General features: G+C 53.4%; 1 protein-coding gene across 4 annotated transcripts in view; it reads left to right on the top strand.

Annotated features, from left to right (window-relative positions):
- The window catches only part of Morn1 (MORN repeat containing 1), a 63,751-nt gene extending 48,678 nt beyond the window's left edge, over positions 1 to 15,073 (top strand). For all 4 annotated transcript variants that reach the window (XM_027398507.2, XM_027398506.2, XM_027398505.2 and 1 more), the window contains 2 exons: positions 11,911 to 11,954; positions 14,737 to 15,073. In XM_027398507.2, the coding sequence (XP_027254308.2) occupies positions 11,911 to 11,954; positions 14,737 to 14,885 (193 nt within the window). In that variant the 3' untranslated portion in view covers positions 14,886 to 15,073. The remainder of the gene's footprint in view (positions 1 to 11,910; positions 11,955 to 14,736) is intronic.
- Positions 15,074 to 17,404: the final 2,331 nt, after the last annotated feature.

Raw genomic sequence — 17,404 nt, 5'->3', positions numbered from 1 at the left:
ATCCCGGAGAGACAATGTGGTTAGGACAATAGTCATAGGCAGTAAGGCTCCCCAGCCCCCTAGCACCATGTTCTCAGAGCCATGACAAGTTCTGTCTTCTGACCTGGCCATCCTTACCATGCAAATGCCGTTCCTGGATGCTGACCTTAAGACATCATCCAGGGCTTCTCAGTTCTGTCCCCTGAAGACCCCCTAATCTCTCCGAAAGTTTAACCTCTTCCCTAAGAAAAAATGTGGGAGCCATGGGCAGGGTCTATCCCCACTGTGTCTCCAGCATCTCTGGCAATCAAAGGGTTCTGCCATCCTCTTGCAACACCAGATCCTCAAGTGCCTTGACCAAAAGAGCCCACCTTCCAGGATTCTAGGACAGCTGCCCTTTCCAGCAGTCTTGCCTGGCTCTGCAAGCCAGGAGGGTAAGAGCCCAGTAGCATCATGGGGGTACACTTCTGGCCTGGGCCCCTCACCTGGGCAGAGCTCACACATGAGAGGCTCATGCCCACAAGCCCTGATAAGTAGGAGGGTAAGAATTAAGGGCCATTCTGGACTAGGAACCTGGCTGTTGAACCTTTATTAGGACATAGGAGGAGGGGGACTCTTGTGATCTGAGCTTGGAGTCGTCAAGACTCAAACCTTGCCAATAAAGACCAGATCTGGAGTGCCCCCCCCCAAGCCCCAGCACTCGAGAGACTTCCAGTTCGAGTGCTCCTCAGGTCACTTTGGCACCGTTTCCCCTCCAACCTCGCAGAGTATGGATCATACATTATTAGACTACTCACACCTTTCATGGGGCCGCAACCCTACCTGGTTCTGCCTGTTGGCCTACTGCTACCCAGTATCAGGAACACCTTGAGGATATGACCCAACATTTGTCACACTTTTTGCCACAATGCTCTTACCACTCCCAACCTAACACAGCCACTGGGTCACAACTGTCCTGAGCAAACCCCTGGTCTGGCTTTTCTAGGGGATCCCACAAGGGTCTAATTGTGATCATTTGGGCTCCCTCCTTTCACATTTTTCTATTTTATGTGCATTGGTGGTTCTGCCTGCATGTGTGTCTGTGTGAGGGTGTCAGATCCCCTGGAGGTTAGTTACAGGCATTTGTGAGCTGCCACGTGGGTGGTGGGAACTGAACCTAGGTCTTCTGGAAGAGCAGTCAGTTCTCTTAACCACTGAGCCATCTCTCTCCTGCGTTAGTCTACAGAGAGGTAGGCCTCAGGGCCACCTCCCCTGTCCCTGCCTAACCCAGCTGGGCTGGCTGCCACACCTGGGTCATAGTTCTTAATCTTCCTTCTCTCCTGGCAAAGACTGGGCTCTGCAGCCAAGATGCCAAGGGAATAATTTCAGTCAGCCAAGGTAAGCACATCAGATGACTACAACTTTGAGACGTTGCCACCACTACACGCCACCTCAACCTGCCAGGCATGAAGGGAGAGAAGCCCCTCACACTGCTGGAAAATGCTAGCTGAACTGGAAGCCACTTGCAGCCCTCTTGGAACCCTTCCACCACCACCCTCCATTCAATCACCCTTCTTGACCTCACTATAGATAGCCAAGGCCTACCATATAGCCAAGGCCAGTGGTGGTTTGTGTATTGGTTAATGTTGGACAGAAGTTACGGTGGAATAGTGGACCATAGCCTCTGGGTATTTAGCCATAAGCAGCTCAAGGTCAAGGACTGTAGGTGGAGAAGCTGAAAAGTTCAGGTAGCTATCATCCCACCAAGAGTGACCCGTGTGTGAGATGAGAAGAGGCAGCTTTCCTGCCCATGGTATCCAGGAGTTAACAGTCAAGGGTGGCCCCAGGACATGCTGGGATTGCATCCTTGAGGACGCCTCTGTCCCTCAAGCTACAGTGTCTTAGTCAGGGGGTTATTGTTACTGTTATGAAATACCATGACCGAAAAGCAAGTTGGGGAGGAAAGAGTTTATTTGGCTCACACTTCGATATCACTGTTCATCATTGAAGGAACTCAAACAGGGCAGGAACTTGGAGGCAGGAGCTGAGGCAGAGGCCATGGAAGGGTGTTACTTACTGGCTTGCTCCCTATAGCTTGCTCAGCCTGCCTTCTTGTAGAATCCACAATGGGCTGGTCCCTCCCCCCATCAATCACTAATTAAGAAAATGCCAACCAGGCAGTTGTGGCACACGCCTTTATTCCCAGCACTCAGGAGGCAGGGGCAGGCAGATCTCTGTGAGTTCAAGGCCAGCCTAATCTACAGAGTGAGTTCCAGGACAGCCAGGGCTACATAGAAAAACCCTACCTTGAAAAGCCAAAAGAAAAAGAAAATGCCCTACAACTGGATCTTTTCTCAATTGTGATTTCTACCTTACTGATAACTCTGGCTTGTGGTCAAGTTGATGTAAAACTACCCAGCAAAAAACGGGACCCTTACCCTTATCCCTGTGGCCTTCAGAAAATACTCTGGGCTTCTAGGTTCTGGGGAGAGACTGGCCCTGGCCACCAGCTGGTGGCTCTTGAAACCGGAGGCAATCTCATTGGTGAGGTTTGCCTGAGTCAGAGCCAGCAGTCACTACAGTCATCTGAAGGCTTCAGACAAAAGGACTTCGTGAGGAAGAAGCTCCTCCACCCCTGCAAAGATTGAGAGTGACATGCCACCCTGTAATTTCAGAGCAGAGCAGGGGAACATGGGGTCTAATTTACATAAGAGCACAGCACTTGGAGAGCCTGTTTGCCTCTTACAACTCGCAGGCATCATTCGGGAACATCTCATTTGACTACAAACGTGTCCCTTCGTGCTGCCTGTAAATGGGTGCTTTGGTAGGAGAGGGAGGCATAACATCTCAGCAGCACCTAGCTCAACATGAGCGAGGTCCTGGGCACAGGTTAGGGCCCTCCTCCCTCCTCTGCCCTCCAACAGACACAGGGCCCGTGTGAAGCTCACCAGGCCTGGTCCCTTACGTACACGGCAATAAAGGAGGAGTGTGCCTATCCGGGGCCCTGTTTGGACAGGCAAGTTCAGAGTCCAGACCTTGAGTGCAAGGAGCTGTTGACCTCCGGGCTCCAGTGATGCTGCAGGTGATCTGATGAGGTTGGGGCCCAGGCCTGGGAGGACTGAATGACAGGGAAAGGTGGGTCCTAGGTAGATACGTTCTTGGGCTCTCAGGAAGGGGGTTCCTCTTATTCTGTAAGTGGGCTTTTCATGTTCTCAAGAGTCTGATCTCTGTCTTAATACACGCTTATTCAAAGCCAGACCAGCACCACTCCAAGGAAAGAAATGATTGTGGATGAGTATACCCCAGCAGCGGGGAGAGGCAGGCAGTAGAGGTGACGGTCCTGCAGGCACCTTTCTGCTAGCTTTCCTGGGATTGAACATGTTTCTGTCCAGGGCCCCTTGCTGCATTCCTGCAGAGACATTCCAAGCATGTTATGGAATTTCACTATACGACAAAGGGCCCTGTCAGTCTCTGCACGATGTGAAATTGTGTCAGCTGCAAAAGATGGACTTGATTTAATAAGAGTGGTTGTGCCACACATGAACATTCCATACATGAACATTCTGTAGGAGAATGGCTCTGGTTACATGTGTGCTGTGTCGTGTCCATCCGTCCCCCCCCCCGCCAAAACCCTAATTGCATGCTTTGAGATGGAAAAAATGCAACTGCCTGAAACCCATCAGTGAAGATGCTGAGAGACATCCAGGCACTCAGTAATGTATGTGGGAAGTTCTGGCAGATGACCTTGGGCCCAATTGTACCTTGGTGTCTCTCACCCACTCACCCAGTGCCTGACACATGCTGGGGACCATCAGAGCCTCTCCTCCCTCCTCAGTTCTGAGGGGAAAAAAAAAGGGTTTTAATTAAGACTTCCATGATTAGTCATTTAATCAGTCATTAAGCCAACACAGATGGAATATATATATATATATATATATATATATTATATATATATATTTGAAAAGATAGTTGATGTTTTGGACAACCCCCTGCGCTGACTGTAGGTGGCCATTGTGCCCCTAACGCTGGAGTTTTGTACCCCTGAAGGGAGCACCACACACCTATGGTAGGGAGATGCTAGCTAGCTTCCTTAGGCTTTCACCTACCCTGAACCTGGGGAATCAAGATGATGCCACAGGCAAGGCTGCCTCACAAGAAGCCTTTGAGTAGCCTCTAGCCATTAGCCCACTAGTGTATCAAGATATTTGGGGCAAAAACCCAATCAACCACTGGCTTGGAGCCTGAAACAATACGGTTGGTGCAGGGTAGCACTGAGCCCCACAGTTGTGACAAACTGAGGAAGATCTAGCCAGTGAGGCAGCCATGCAGCCAACAGAGAGACATCACACCTCAGGCTTGGAGCACAGTTCTCTTACACCCAGCCACTGTGTACAAGACCCAGTGAAGGGTGCTTGCTGTCAGACTATGAGAAGGGGATGTAACACAGGGAAGAGGTCTCACAGCTCCTCTCTGCCCCACTGCAGTCCCTCCTTGCCGGACCCCCCACCCCCAGCCTCTTAATGTCTTAATGCTACATGCCTGGCTCACCCTGGGGCTTATTCTGAATGCACTTTTGTGTGTCTCAATCCCCTCTGCTTCCCTTACAAGCCATGCTGGGAGACTACTGGAGCAAATGCTGGGGTTTTTTTGTTTGTTTTCTTACGATGAGGTTTCTCTGTGTAGAGCCCTCTGTCCTGGAACTCACTCTGTAGAGCAGGCTGGCCTTGAACTCAAGGAGATCTGCCTGCCTCTGGAGCAAATGATTTTAAATGGTCTCTGATGGACCCAGAGATTCACAAAATGTGGTTGTGACACCACAGGCACCGCCTGGTCCCTTCTGACTGCTGGGCGGATGACGCTGGGGGGTCATGTGCAGAGCTATGGGGTTCACATTGGCCTGGGATGAGGCCCCCCATAGCTTGGCTGCAGGGAAACATGGGGGTGCTATGCCAGGTCTGCCCCAGGGAAGATTAGCACTCTAGAGATGAGGGACTGGGCAGCCTGGAGCGTGGTTAGACCCTTGTGTAGACATTGGAGTGAAAGGACAAGGGGAAGTAGGAGTTGTGTTATGGGATCCTGAGGCTCTTGTGGCCTGGCCCCATTGTGGACCTGCTTACCTGAGCAGTGACTGCAGAAAGCCCTTCTGGGAAAGCAAGGAGTAGTGAAGGAATTCCTGGGCCCCTCCTTTCTTTAGGAAGTTTGGTTTTTAAATAGTGTGTGTGTGTGTGTGTGTGTGTGTGTGTGTCTGTCTGTCTGTCTGTCTGTCTGTCTGTCTGTCGTCTGTCTGTCTATGCATGTGGATGTGTGTGAAGTTGCCGGCATAGTCTGCCCAGAAGAGGGTATCACACCCTCTGGAGCTGGAGTTATGGGCAGGTACAAGGCACCTGATGTGGGTTCCAGGAACCAAATTCCGGTCCTGTGAAAGAGCAGCAAGCACTCTTAACTGTGGAGCCATCTTTCCAGCTTCTTCTAAAAAAGTTTTAAGGAACGGAAAATGAGCCCTGTTTTGTCTAAGCAGGAGTAACAAACCGAAACAGGTGTGAGGGCTGGGAGGGAGCAGCTGGCCCTCCTCGGATGTGCCTGCTGCCTGCTGCTGTCCTGGAGCACTAATCTCCCCCACACAGCAGGCTGTTTCCCGCCTGCCTGCCAGTGCTGGGATAATGACCCATGGCAGAATGAGACAGGACAGCAGCCTTAACCCTTCACATGCCACTCTCAAGGGACCCTTCCCCAGCTAAACTGGCACCCTACTCCAAATGAAGTGAATGATCTGGGTTTCCCACTTGGGACAGAGCACTGGAGGGCAAAGTCATCAAGCCCCTGTTCTATGGCCTGGGAAACAGCCACAGCCACAGTAATCCATGGCTGCCCAGAAGCCTGGCTGAGCGTCTGTTTGGGGCCTCATGGGAGAGGCATATGGCAATGTGACCCCAGAGCCAACCTAGCCCATGTGCTGAAGTTCCTGCCCTGGCCAATGTCCAGGAGAGGGGATCACAGGACTGGAATCAGTACCCTGACTGTGGGAACACAAATGTCACTGGCCAAGCACCACTCAGGCCCTTATTCCTCTCCTTGGAGACTCAGGGGGTGGAGAGTGACAGCATCACTGTGCGAGCGCGTGCGTGCGCGCGTGTGCACACACACACACACACACACACACACACACACACACACACACACACACACACTGAGCTCTGGCTATTGGTTCTAATTTTGGAATTTTGGTTTGTAGTCCTGGGGCTTACAGAAGCCCTGGGGTCTCCTGCTAAGGGTAGCCTGGCCTGACTCTTTGGCAGTTTTTCCCAGTTTGTGTCTTGGTTGGCTCTTGACTGTGGTCTGTGAATGCATGGGCTTGGCTTTATTCACCCTCTAAGCATCCTAGGACAGAAGCATCTACTCAGGCTCCTGGCCTTGACCTGGAAGTTGAGATAGGTTCTTCAGAGACCTAGGAACCTGCACCTTGTATCCCTGTGGCAATCTTTCCTCTAGCCTGGAATCAGGAGCACCTCCGGCTCAGTGGGCTCAGACCCTACTTCAGATCCCCTGACGAGGTCAGACTAGGAACAAGGATGGCGCTGGGTATCTGATTCATAAGTTGGACCACCACAGGCAAAAAAGACAAAGCAAGGCCCACTCTAGGACCCCAGAGCCCCTGCAGGGCTTGCAAAACCTGACCTGTAGCCACAGAGGGCCAAGCCCATTGGGTAGAAATGCGTGCTGTCTGAATCTCTGAGACCTGCGCTGTGTTCTGCTATCTCTGTTCCTTGATGAGATCTGTTCACACAAGCCCACCACACAAGCCTGTGGCTCCTCAGTTCTCCAGTGAGCCATGGAGACCCACGATGCCCTTCACAAATACACTCGAGTTAGGAGTGATGCTAAGTTGAAGGATGGTGCAGGTATCGGTGGCATGTCCCTGCAGATCAAGCAGCAGTTAGGACTGAGAACCCACGTGAGGCCCCACTGAGTCTCAGGCTGCTGGAACAGGTGACAGGAGAAGTATGGAGGAGGCTCTGCTGTGTGCCTGGTCAGCCTGGGACCAGCTTCCTGCCATGCCTCAGGCTGCTTCCTGCAGTTTTCTAACCCTGACAGCCTCCACGTGCTTCTGACAGCTTTGCTCTCCAACAGAGCCCAAATGGTCTTGAGAGGAAAGACAGGCTTCCTGTCCACAGACACCCCACGGTCCCTGGGTCTGTAACCTGCAGCTTGCAGCAGGCGTCTCAGGAACTGAGCTAGAGTAGAATTCCGGGCAAGAATGAGCATCCCATTGAGAAGCCTCTGGGAGCAAGCATCCGGGCAAGAATGAGCAGCCCATTGGGAAGCCTCTGGGAGCAAGCATCAGAGCTCTCCGTGGCTGAGAAGCATCCTCTTCAGACTTGCATCCTTGGAACATGTCAGGTGACTGGGAGCAGTTCCTAAGCTTGGACTTCACTGAGAACCGCTTCCATCCCATCTGCTGGACTCTCAGAAGGTGAATTGGTACTGGCAGGGCCTCTTCGTCTGGTGTTGGTCTGTAGATGTGGGAACAGATTCTTCTTCCAGCCAAGATGGAATATGTGGGATATGACTTGTCCCCTCAAAAATAAGGAAGCAGTTAAAAAACAGAGAAAGATAGGAGATCCACTGGAAGTCAGCCAAGGAAGGGTAGGGAGCCCCAGGGGGAAAACCATCACAGTGAGGAGCCTCCAGGCTGCAGTGCTAGGAAGGGAACCCCAGCAAGCCTGGGACTCTTCTGAGGTGAGGAGATGAAGCTGGGAGCCTGGGGAAAGGTAAAGAATAAGCCCCATAGCATGGTGGCACACATTTTTAGTCCCAGCACGAGGGAGGCAGGGGCCAGCCTGGTCCACAGAGTGAGTTCCAGGACAGCCAGGGCTACACAGAGAAGCCCCGTCTCAAACAACTAAAAAGAAAAGTCAGAGTCTCAGAGTCAGTCAGTTGAGCCAAGGTCAGTATGTCCAGGCCAAGACAGAGCCACAGGTATGCTGGGTGGAGACACCCAGCTGGAGCCCTCGAAATACACTGGGTACTGGCAGAGTTCCCCTAGTAGTTCAGAATAATTAAACTGAACTTAAACCACACCCAAGAAGTCCTGAAAGGAAAACCCAGATGGAAGACACCTTCTCTCAGCAAGTAACCTTCAAGAACATTTCAGCGGAAACAACATAAAGACCTCAACAGGGCACACAATTCATAGCGTCTGGAGTCTGATGAAAGATCGGGAAGGGCCAAGGGCGCAGCTCAGCAGAATGTTAGCACTCTGGAGACCCTGTTGTCTACCACCACACTACTGAATAACTCAGAAAGCAAGCAAAGGATGCAGGAAAATACAACCTGTAATGAGAAAATGATCAGCTGAGCAGTGGTAGTGAACGTGGTTAAGACCAGCACTTGGGAGGCAGAGGCAGGTGGATCTCCGTGTTCAAGGCCAGCCTGGTCTACAGCACGAGTTCCAGGACAGCCAGGGCTACACAGAGGAACCTTGTCAGGGAGAGAGAGGGAGGGAGGGAAGGAGGGAGAGAGAGAGAGTCAAATTCACTGGAGAGAGGCGAGACAAGAGCATGGGGCAGCTGTAACTGGACTCTATGCTCACTAGGAAATCTTAAGGGACAGACAGAGTCCTAAGAAGTGCTACAAAGTCTCTCAGGTCAAACTCGCAGGGGGGACCCAGTATGTGTGAGGCCTTGGATACCACACTCACCTGCAAAACAATCCAGCAGTTGGCAGGGATGAAACTGAGCCATCTAAAGTTAAAAACCTCCCTGAGGAGTGTAGGGACATTGAAAAAGAGAAGCTGTGCCAACCAGGAGACGGCCTTCAGATCATGCCAGGACTCAAGAAAGGTGAGAGACAAGCAGAACACGCAGGCAGCCACACCCCCAGAAGGGGGGACAGCAAGTGGGAAAGGAGACAACGGCCACGTTTTGTGCAGGCGCGCAATGTGTTGAGGTTGTGGGCGTGCCGCGGTGTGAGTGTGGAGGTCAGGGGCAAGTTTTAAAAGTCCGTCCTCTCTTTCCGTCGTGGGATCCAAGGGTTGTCAGGCTTGCGTAGCAAATGTTTTCACCCACTGCCAGCCTTGCTTGATTTTTAGACAGGGCTTCAGATTGCCCAGGCTTTCTTTGAACTCCTGATTCTCTTGCCTTCACCTACCAAATGCTGAGATTCAAACTATTTATTTTGGTTTTGATTTTGGTTTTTCAAAGCAAGGTTCCTCTGTGTGTAGTCCTGGCTGTCCTGGAACTAACTCAGTAGACCAGGCTGGCCTGGAAATCACAGAGATCCACCTGCCTCTACCTCCTGAGTGCTGGGATTAATGGTGTGTATCGTCACCACCGAACTTTAATTAGGGCAAACTTTAAAAAAAAAATTAATGGAAATAAAAATTCACACCAGGAGTCCCAATCATAAAAACAAGAAGAAGCCAAGCATGATGGGGGCATTCCTGAGATCCCAGCACCCAGTAATCCAGGCCGGCTTGGGCTACATAGTCCTTACTTCAAAACAGAGTGTTAGAGGTACAGCTCAATGGGTAGCATGCTTGCCTAGCATGCATGTAGTTCTGGTTTCAATGTTTGGCACCCCACACACTGGACTGGTGTGCACATGTAACCCTAGCGCTCTGGAGGTGGAGGCAGGAGCATGAGGAGTTGAAACCGTCCTTGGCAATATAACCAGTTCAAAGCTAGCCCAGGATATATGAAACCTTGTCTCAAAAAAATGAAAGAAACAAATTGGAAAAGACTCTTAGAGGAGGTCATGCAAAATGGAGGGTCTTCCAAGTTTACCCAAGAATGCCAGCCCAGCTGTGGCTCTCCCTACCCAGGGTTGGCAACACTGCCTCCTTGGCTAGACTGCAAGAGAAATGTCTATCAGGATCTCTGGTCTGAATCTCCTTCCTGCTGAGCCAATGGATGTGCATACTATTTCTACCTAATCCACCATTTTGGGACCAGTGGGAACCTCCCCACAGAAAAGCCACAAGGTACCATAGAACAGCCCACTTTGCTCAGACCATTTCTCAGGTCTCAAGGCCCAACCACCACGTATCTTCCTGTAATGCCCAGTTAACCACCAGCTCTGACGCCGGCTTCTACCCAGCTCTGTCTGGCCTCCTCCAAGCCCTGGGGCTCTCCAAATCTCTCAGGATTCTTGTAACCCCCTTTATTTCTCTTAAAGCTGGCAGCCTGACAGACACTAGTTATTCCTGCTGCTAAATTATTTATCTCTTCCCCTTTAAGGTACTCTTGGGGCCCACCCAGCCCAAGCCCATTTTTTTCCCTACTTAAAATGAAGTCATTTTTAAAATCTTTTGTCTTTAATTTTTTATCACCCAAACCAGGAGCATGGTCTTTAAGTTTGTCCAGGGATCAGAACCTGCTGTTCACTTAAGCTCCACCTGGACAGGGACCCTGCACACTGTCCCTAGAACCACACTGGCTGTTGGCCACCTTGGACCACTAGTGACAGGAACTCGACTGCCCGGGATGGAGGGCCAGGGTCAGGGAGGAGGCCCAAGCGACCAGTATTTTGAGTCTCCTCCCCGTCAGTAGGGACCCATCATTCAGCATGCAGCCCAGCTCAACACATCTGGGATTGAGGCCAGGTATCTGCATGGAGCCAGCATCCTCATCCTCCACCAGGAATGAGAAGAGGCTGAGAACTCGATTCAGAGACCCAAACCCAGGTTGTGCCAGAGGGCCCCAGTTTGCCACGTGTACTGGACACATTCAGCAGGGCCTTGCCAGGTCCTCCTCAGATGACCTACCCGGGCAGCTGGTCCTTCTTCAGGGGGTGTCTCAAAAGCTGAACGGGCCCTCATTGGCTGTTTCCAGATCCTGAGGGTGTAGGCCTTGGGCCCAATGTAGGACTTGGGCTTGAGTCTAAAGCATGTATCCAGACGGGCTGCACCTACATTGGAAATCCCACAGGGTTCTCACGGGCCCTGTGGGCAGCAGAGGCCTCCATCTCTCAGACACAGGAGGCCGGAGCAGAGCACAGGGGGTTCCAGAGTGAGACCTTTTCCCTACCTTTGTCTTCATCTGTCTCCCCTTTTTTCCCCACTCTGGAGTCTCCCAGGTGATACTGGCCTTTGTTTTTTGAAGGATCACGTGGGTGCCTCAGCCGTGTGTATGTGTGTGTGTGTGTGTGTGTGTGTGTGTGTGTGTGTGTGTGTGTGTGTGAGTGTAGAGCAGAGGATAACTTTGGATGCCGTCCTCAGGAACACTGTCCACCTCCTCTGAGACAAGGTCTCTCTCTGGCCTGGAGTTCTCCAATTAGGCTAGCCTGGATGGCCATTGAGCCCCAGGGATCCTCTTGTCTCCACCTCACCAGTGCTGGGGTTTCAAAAACATGTCACCATATCTGATACTTTTACATGGCTCCTGGGATTTAACCTGGGTCCTTGTGCTTGCAAAGCTAGGGCTTAACTAACCCAGCCACCTCCACAGCCCCTTGAGTCACTCCTTTCTGAAAAATCGATGTGTCTCTTGGCAACATCCAAGCAGGTCCAGATCTCAGTTGTTCTCAGACCAACTCCTAACTCCTCCATCTTGTGGTAGGCTGGGTTATGAGAGCCTCTCGCATTCCAAAAGCCATACCTTGGTTCTGAGGAGGCAAGACTGACCAGGGTCATGAGGTGGTTGTTACACCACTGCCCGGCAATTCTGAGATTACCAAGGCATCAGACAGAACTCTATCTGTGGGACCTAGAGGGCAGAGAGCCAGGAATGGGCTGCTTGGTGCAACTCTCCAGGCGTTGGGAATGTGAGCATACAGCGTTGGAAGACAGAGGCGAACCTTAGAGAAGGCACGCCACACAAACAGGCAGGCACTACAGGCTCTGCTGTCCTGAGGCCCAGCATCTGCCCCAGAACGACAGGCCTTAGTTCAGGTGAAATCAACACCCAAAGGGAACTGGGTAGAATACTAAGGGGTTCTTCCTTCTTCTCCCCGCAGGCCTGATGGGACTGCAGAAGAGCCATCAACCTCTGCATACCTAGGTAGGCGTTTTGGTGTAGACCACTAAGAAGCCCCCTCACTGTGTTTCAAAGGCAGAGGCAAACAGTGTCTGGGGGGCAGACACTGCTTCCTGCCAATACAGGCCTCTGGGTGGTGGTGGTGGTCCAGGGAAGGTCACACATGCCCAAGCATCCCAGAGGTTGACGGAGGTGTGTGAACCGTGGGTAGGGGGTACACCACAAGCCACTTCTGGGCCTTGAGCTTTGAGGCAGCCAGGAAGATTGACAGGTAAGAAGAATGTACCAGAAAGGGAGGAGCTGAGCAGGGTAGGAACAGAAGTCTTGAGTGACCAAGTGAGGTGGGGGTGGGAGTCGTGGGTCCTGCTGACTGTCGCAGGGGAGTAGCTGCCAAGGCAGTGGCTGAACTGGCCACGGACCAGACCAGCAGCTGGACCCGAAAGATATGGGGAACTCAAAGTGGCCATGAGTTTCAGACTCTCAGACACTCATGTGCCCTAGCACAGAGTCCCTGCCTGTTGGTCTACCCGACACCCCATTTGGTTAGTAAGAGAAATGTGTGTGCTCTAGGGTCTCAGCCAGCAGAGCCCCAGGCTTGAGAAAAAGGGTCATTGGTCCAGGGCTTATTCATAGCTGAGATGGTCCTAGGGACCGGGCAGTGCCAAATCCCCTTTTGTAAAGTTGTCCTCAGCCTTGGGGAACCAGTCAAGCCTGGGCCCTCCTCTCCATGCCAGAGAGCCAAGCCAGAGAAGCCAAGGCCTTTAATTCATCGGAACACAGGACAGAAATGACTTCTCTAGATGAAGTTCCATCCCCTAAAAGTGCCCAGGCTTTGGGTAGCTGACATTGGTGCTTGTCTGCCTGGCCCCCAAATTTACCCTTGCTCCAGCATCTCTGGGATCCTGGTGGGAGCCCAATAGGCTGTGTGATACAGACCCATCTCACATAGGCTCATGGGAAGCCTAAGAAATCAGCCACTTACAGCTCTGGCAGGGCCTTGAGGTCAGGGTAAGCCTGGGCTTGCAGCTCTGCTAGGGGGCTTTACTAAAAAAGAGTCTCCAGCCCCAGGCAGTGGTGATGCAAGCCTTTAGTCCCAGCACTCTGGAGACAGAGGCAGATAGAGCTCTGTGAGTTCAAGGCCAGCCTGGTCTAGAGGGAGTTCCAAGACAGACTCACACTGCTGAGCCTGAAGGTTGACCCTGGGGGAAGGGCCCCTCCCATGCCCTCTGCCCCATGTCCCCCTCTCCAAACAGTGAGAAGAATCTTTTAGTTCCACAGCCTCTGCCAACAGAACCCCAGGCCTGATTTGCAGTTTCGTGGTAACTCTAGGGACTGAGGGCACCACACCCAGTAAGGCCAGGTGAGAGCCAAGCCCCTCACTCAGCAAGTGCTGGCCTGGGGGACAGCAGGCTCCAAGCCCACAACTGTACAATGTGGTATCAGGGCCAGGCCTTCAGTGCACACACCAGCCAGCACCTCTCATGCCAGTCTTCTGCATCCAATGGGGACAGGCCCCAGGAACAGGGTCAGATCAGGCCTGTGGCCTGGTTCTGCGGCCATGGCCGTGAGCTCACACTGGCTTTCCAGGCCAGCACCCTTGGCGGAGCCTGGTGCAGCTGCATGTCCCTGGGAACGCCTAGAGATGGGCTGATTGGGAACACTGTGGTGTCGTCGCTATGCAGGGCTTTTCTTCCAGCTGCCGGAGAGCCTGGCCGGCTGCCGGTGCATGTCCCCCTCCCCAAGTACCCCAGCCCCAGCTCATGGGCCTCCTAGAGCCAGTTTCTCTGAAGAAGCTGACCCAAGGCCAAGCGAATTCCTCCAGCTCCCAGGCCCATTCTTATCCTGTCCAGGAAGGCACAGCCCTCAGCTTAGCCAGAATGGAGGGTAACCACTTGCTCAGTGGCTGGAATGTCGCTCGGCTGGGCTCTGCTGCACTCGCTTGGTGGTGGGAGCCTGCTCCAGCCCAGTTTCAGCTGCGGCCACATTCCTGGTGTGAGCCTGGGCCAGCCAAGGAGCTTTTTCCACACTCTGGTGCCAGCCCCAGCGGGCTCAGGGGAGGGAGAGAGGGCCGTTTCTATGGCAACTTCCCTTTTTGTTATTTCTTATTTTCTTTTTTATGGTTTCTCCAACTTTGAAGCTCTCCAGACAGTTTACAGACTGTGGAAAGGAAAAGTGCCTTCCCTTCCCCAGCCCCCCAGGCCTTCCCTCCCCCAGCCCCCAGGCCGCCCCTCCCTCAGCACCCCAGGCCTCCCCTCCCCCAGCCCCCCAGGCCTCCCCTCCTCAGCCCCCCAGGCCTTCCCCCCCCCAGTCCCCCAGGCCTTCCCTACCTCAGCCCCCAGGCTTTCCCTCCCCCAGCCCCCGGGCATCCCCCCTGCCTTTTCCCCCCAGGCTTTCCCTCCCCCAGGGCCCCACCAGGCACCTTAAACCTTCAGAAGCCCCGCTATTTCTTAAACATTTAGAGAAAATGAATGCGTTTTCTCCAAAAACAATGCAAGCACGAGAATTTACAAGAAGACTCAGCCATGTGGCCTAATTAGCAGTTGGGAGCAGGGGGCTCTGTGGCTTGACCCTGAGGACTGTCCACACATCTGTCCTCTCAGTCTCCAGGATGCCTGGGTCTGGGAAGCTGGTTACTGTGCCTTAAACACACATCTTCACCCTGCTGACCAAACACCCAGCCTCAGGATGGCAGTCTGGCCCAGGGTCCTAGTGTAGGGGCCTGAGAAAATAGTGGCAGGCAAAGATGACAAGGCCTGAGCTATAGCAGCCACATGAGCCTGATGGCATCCCTCCTTATCCCTCACAGGGGAGTATGTGGTCATGATCTCTGATGAGACCACTCCACCATTCCTGGGCCACAGGCTGCCCACTGCCTTCAAACACCTTCGAGTCTTGGCAAAGAGGGACAGCCAGGGGCCCCACGTCCCTGAAGATCACCCGGAAGCTCTAAACTAGAGGCCACTCCTGGCCCATGGACATAAAGGAGCCAAGAGCACCCTCAAGAGAGGGCCACCCTCCCCTGAATAGAGGCTCATGCTGCCTCCCCCAGGGAGCACACCCTCTGTTCCTGAACAGCCTGGGAGTTGGGAGCTGGCCCTCGTGAGCTCCACAGCTACCCACTTCAATAAAGCTCTCCATACCAACTCAGAGTGCACACTCCTGGGCCCTTCCAGCAGGCCTTGGGCCTTAGCCCTGAGTTGAGTCGGAGTCCTGTGGCATGCAGGAAGGACTCAGTGCCCCGGTGCCCTTTGAGAACCCTCATATCTGCCCTACCCACACGATTTCCAGGCCCATGGAAGTGTGCATGAGAAAGCAGAGATGGGGTAACCGTGACATCCAGCATGGCCAGCCTCAGCTCAGATCCTCATGGCACTTCTTGCCCAGTCCCTCCTCCCCAGCCCTGGAAAGGTTGGGTAGTTGGAGAGAATCACACAGTTGCCACTAAGGGACCCAGTGGCTGCTGAGGAAGCCATTAGCCCACACAGAAGGCATCCCTGGGAGGGCTTACTCCATTACAGAAACCCCCACCTCTTGGCTTCAGAACTGTGGCTGTCAGCCCTTAGCTGGCTGGGCTCACTGGTCCATATGTGGGCCCAGCTGGGCAATGCAGGACATGGCACTGCCTCATCCTGGTCCACTCCCTCCTGGGTTATCCTAGTCACTTGCCAGCACAGCCTACCCTCTCACCCGGCCAACCACTCTCTCTTTCCTGAAGAAATTAAGCCACAGGAAGGGGTATCAAGGCTCAGCTCCCAACTTGATGACACATGCCAGGTCCATGCTCAACACACTAGCACTGCCCACAGAAACCACCGCTGCATATTGCTCAGTGACTTCCCCCACTGGATCACTGCTCCACAGACCCCCATGACCTGCTTCATCCCTGCCCCTGTGTCTCTGAAGCCCTGGGATGTGGGTCACTAAGCCAGTGACTCTCCAGGGACTCACAAGACAGGTGCTTACCCTCTCTATTTTCCCAAAGCCCCTTGTCAAGGTCAGTGGCCTAGGTCTGTGTGCCGCTATGGGCGTCAGAGCTATGGGCGCCAGAGCTGTGGGCGCCAGAGCTGTGGGCGTCAGAGCTGTGGGCGTCAGAGCTGTGGGCGCCAGAGCTGTGGGCGCCAGAGCTGTGGGCGCCAGAGCTGTGGGCGTCAGAGCTGTGGCGCCAGAGCTCAGAGCTGTGGGCGTCAGAGCTATGGCGTCAGAGCTGTGGGCGCCAGAGCTGTGGGCGCCAGAGCTGTGGCGTCAGAGCTGTGGGCGTCAGAGCTATGCGTCAGAGCTGTGGGCGCCAGAGCTGTGGGCGTCAGAGCTGTGGGCGCCAGAGCTGTGGCGCCAGAGCTGTGGGCGCCAGAGCTGTGGGCGCCAGAGCTGTGGGCGCCAGAGCTGTGGGCGTCAGAGCTATGGGCGTCAGAGCTATGGAACCCACATTCTCAGCGCTGCTGTCCACCATCCAGAGCCTGAGGCTGAGGTGAGCTTGAGTTTCTGAGACCAGTGGCCCAAATATCCCAACCCCTTTCGTCAGCCACAAGCACCTTTCACCAGGTCACAGGAGGACTTTGGACCCGCCCTCTGCTTTTCTTCCCACGGGGCAGACCCTGACAGCCTATCTCCCAAACTACTTTGAGCATCACTCCCCAAGTCTGCCCTTCAGACAGTACACCATTCTGTAGCTCCTTTCTCCTCCTCCTCAAGATGAATCCACATTTCTGTCAAAAGGAAAACAAAGAAAATGATGTTTCAATTGAGGAAGGAAAATCGGCTGGGAATGAACAGCAGCAGCTGCCGTTTTCCAGCCGTCGTCAGGCGTCCTTTGGTATTTAATTCCCCCCAAAGCACGCTCAGCTTTTAAAGTCACAAAACCCTGGTCAGGAAACTTGTAGTCACTACTCTGTGTGGGATATGGCAGGCAGGGCCTGTGCCACAGTGGCTTTTCTGCAGACCACAGGTCTGTCCCTCCCGGCAAGGGAGGTCAGGTTGGGGGCGGGGAGATGCTTTCTATCACAGAGCCTCTGCAAACAGGGACAGCTCTGGTCTACCCACCTACACAGTTGTCAGCAAACCTGCCGGCTGATCAGGGCATAGTGGTCCAGACAACAACCCTGCCTCCCCTGCCTGAGCTTCCTGAGGATCCAAGAGGTCACACTGGCTTCTCAGGACATCAGGGATAGCCATGGCACCTAGACAGACACTGCCTCTTCTGGCCAAGAATATCTGCACCAGCAAATACTGGTCTCCTGAGAACTGTGGTCACTGGGACTGTCTTGGCCCTCCATGAAGCCAGGACAGGAACAAGAGCAGATGTTTTTATCTGTAGCTCCCCACCTCCACCAGCCAAGTGGTCCAAGCATATGAAATGTGAACACCTGAGAAGAGGTCTAGAGCCAGGCCTATGGTATTCACCATGCATTCAAGCCCAGCCTTGGTGATACAGACAGACTCCATCTTTAAACAAGAAGAGCAATAAATAAATAAATAAA

The sequence above is a fragment of the Cricetulus griseus genome, chromosome 2 (assembly GCF_003668045.3).
Source record: "Cricetulus griseus strain 17A/GY chromosome 2, alternate assembly CriGri-PICRH-1.0, whole genome shotgun sequence".
NCBI lineage: Eukaryota > Metazoa > Chordata > Mammalia > Rodentia > Cricetidae > Cricetulus > Cricetulus griseus.
Note: the sequence above shows the minus strand (reverse complement) of the source record. Positions and strands in the feature narration are given on the sequence as shown.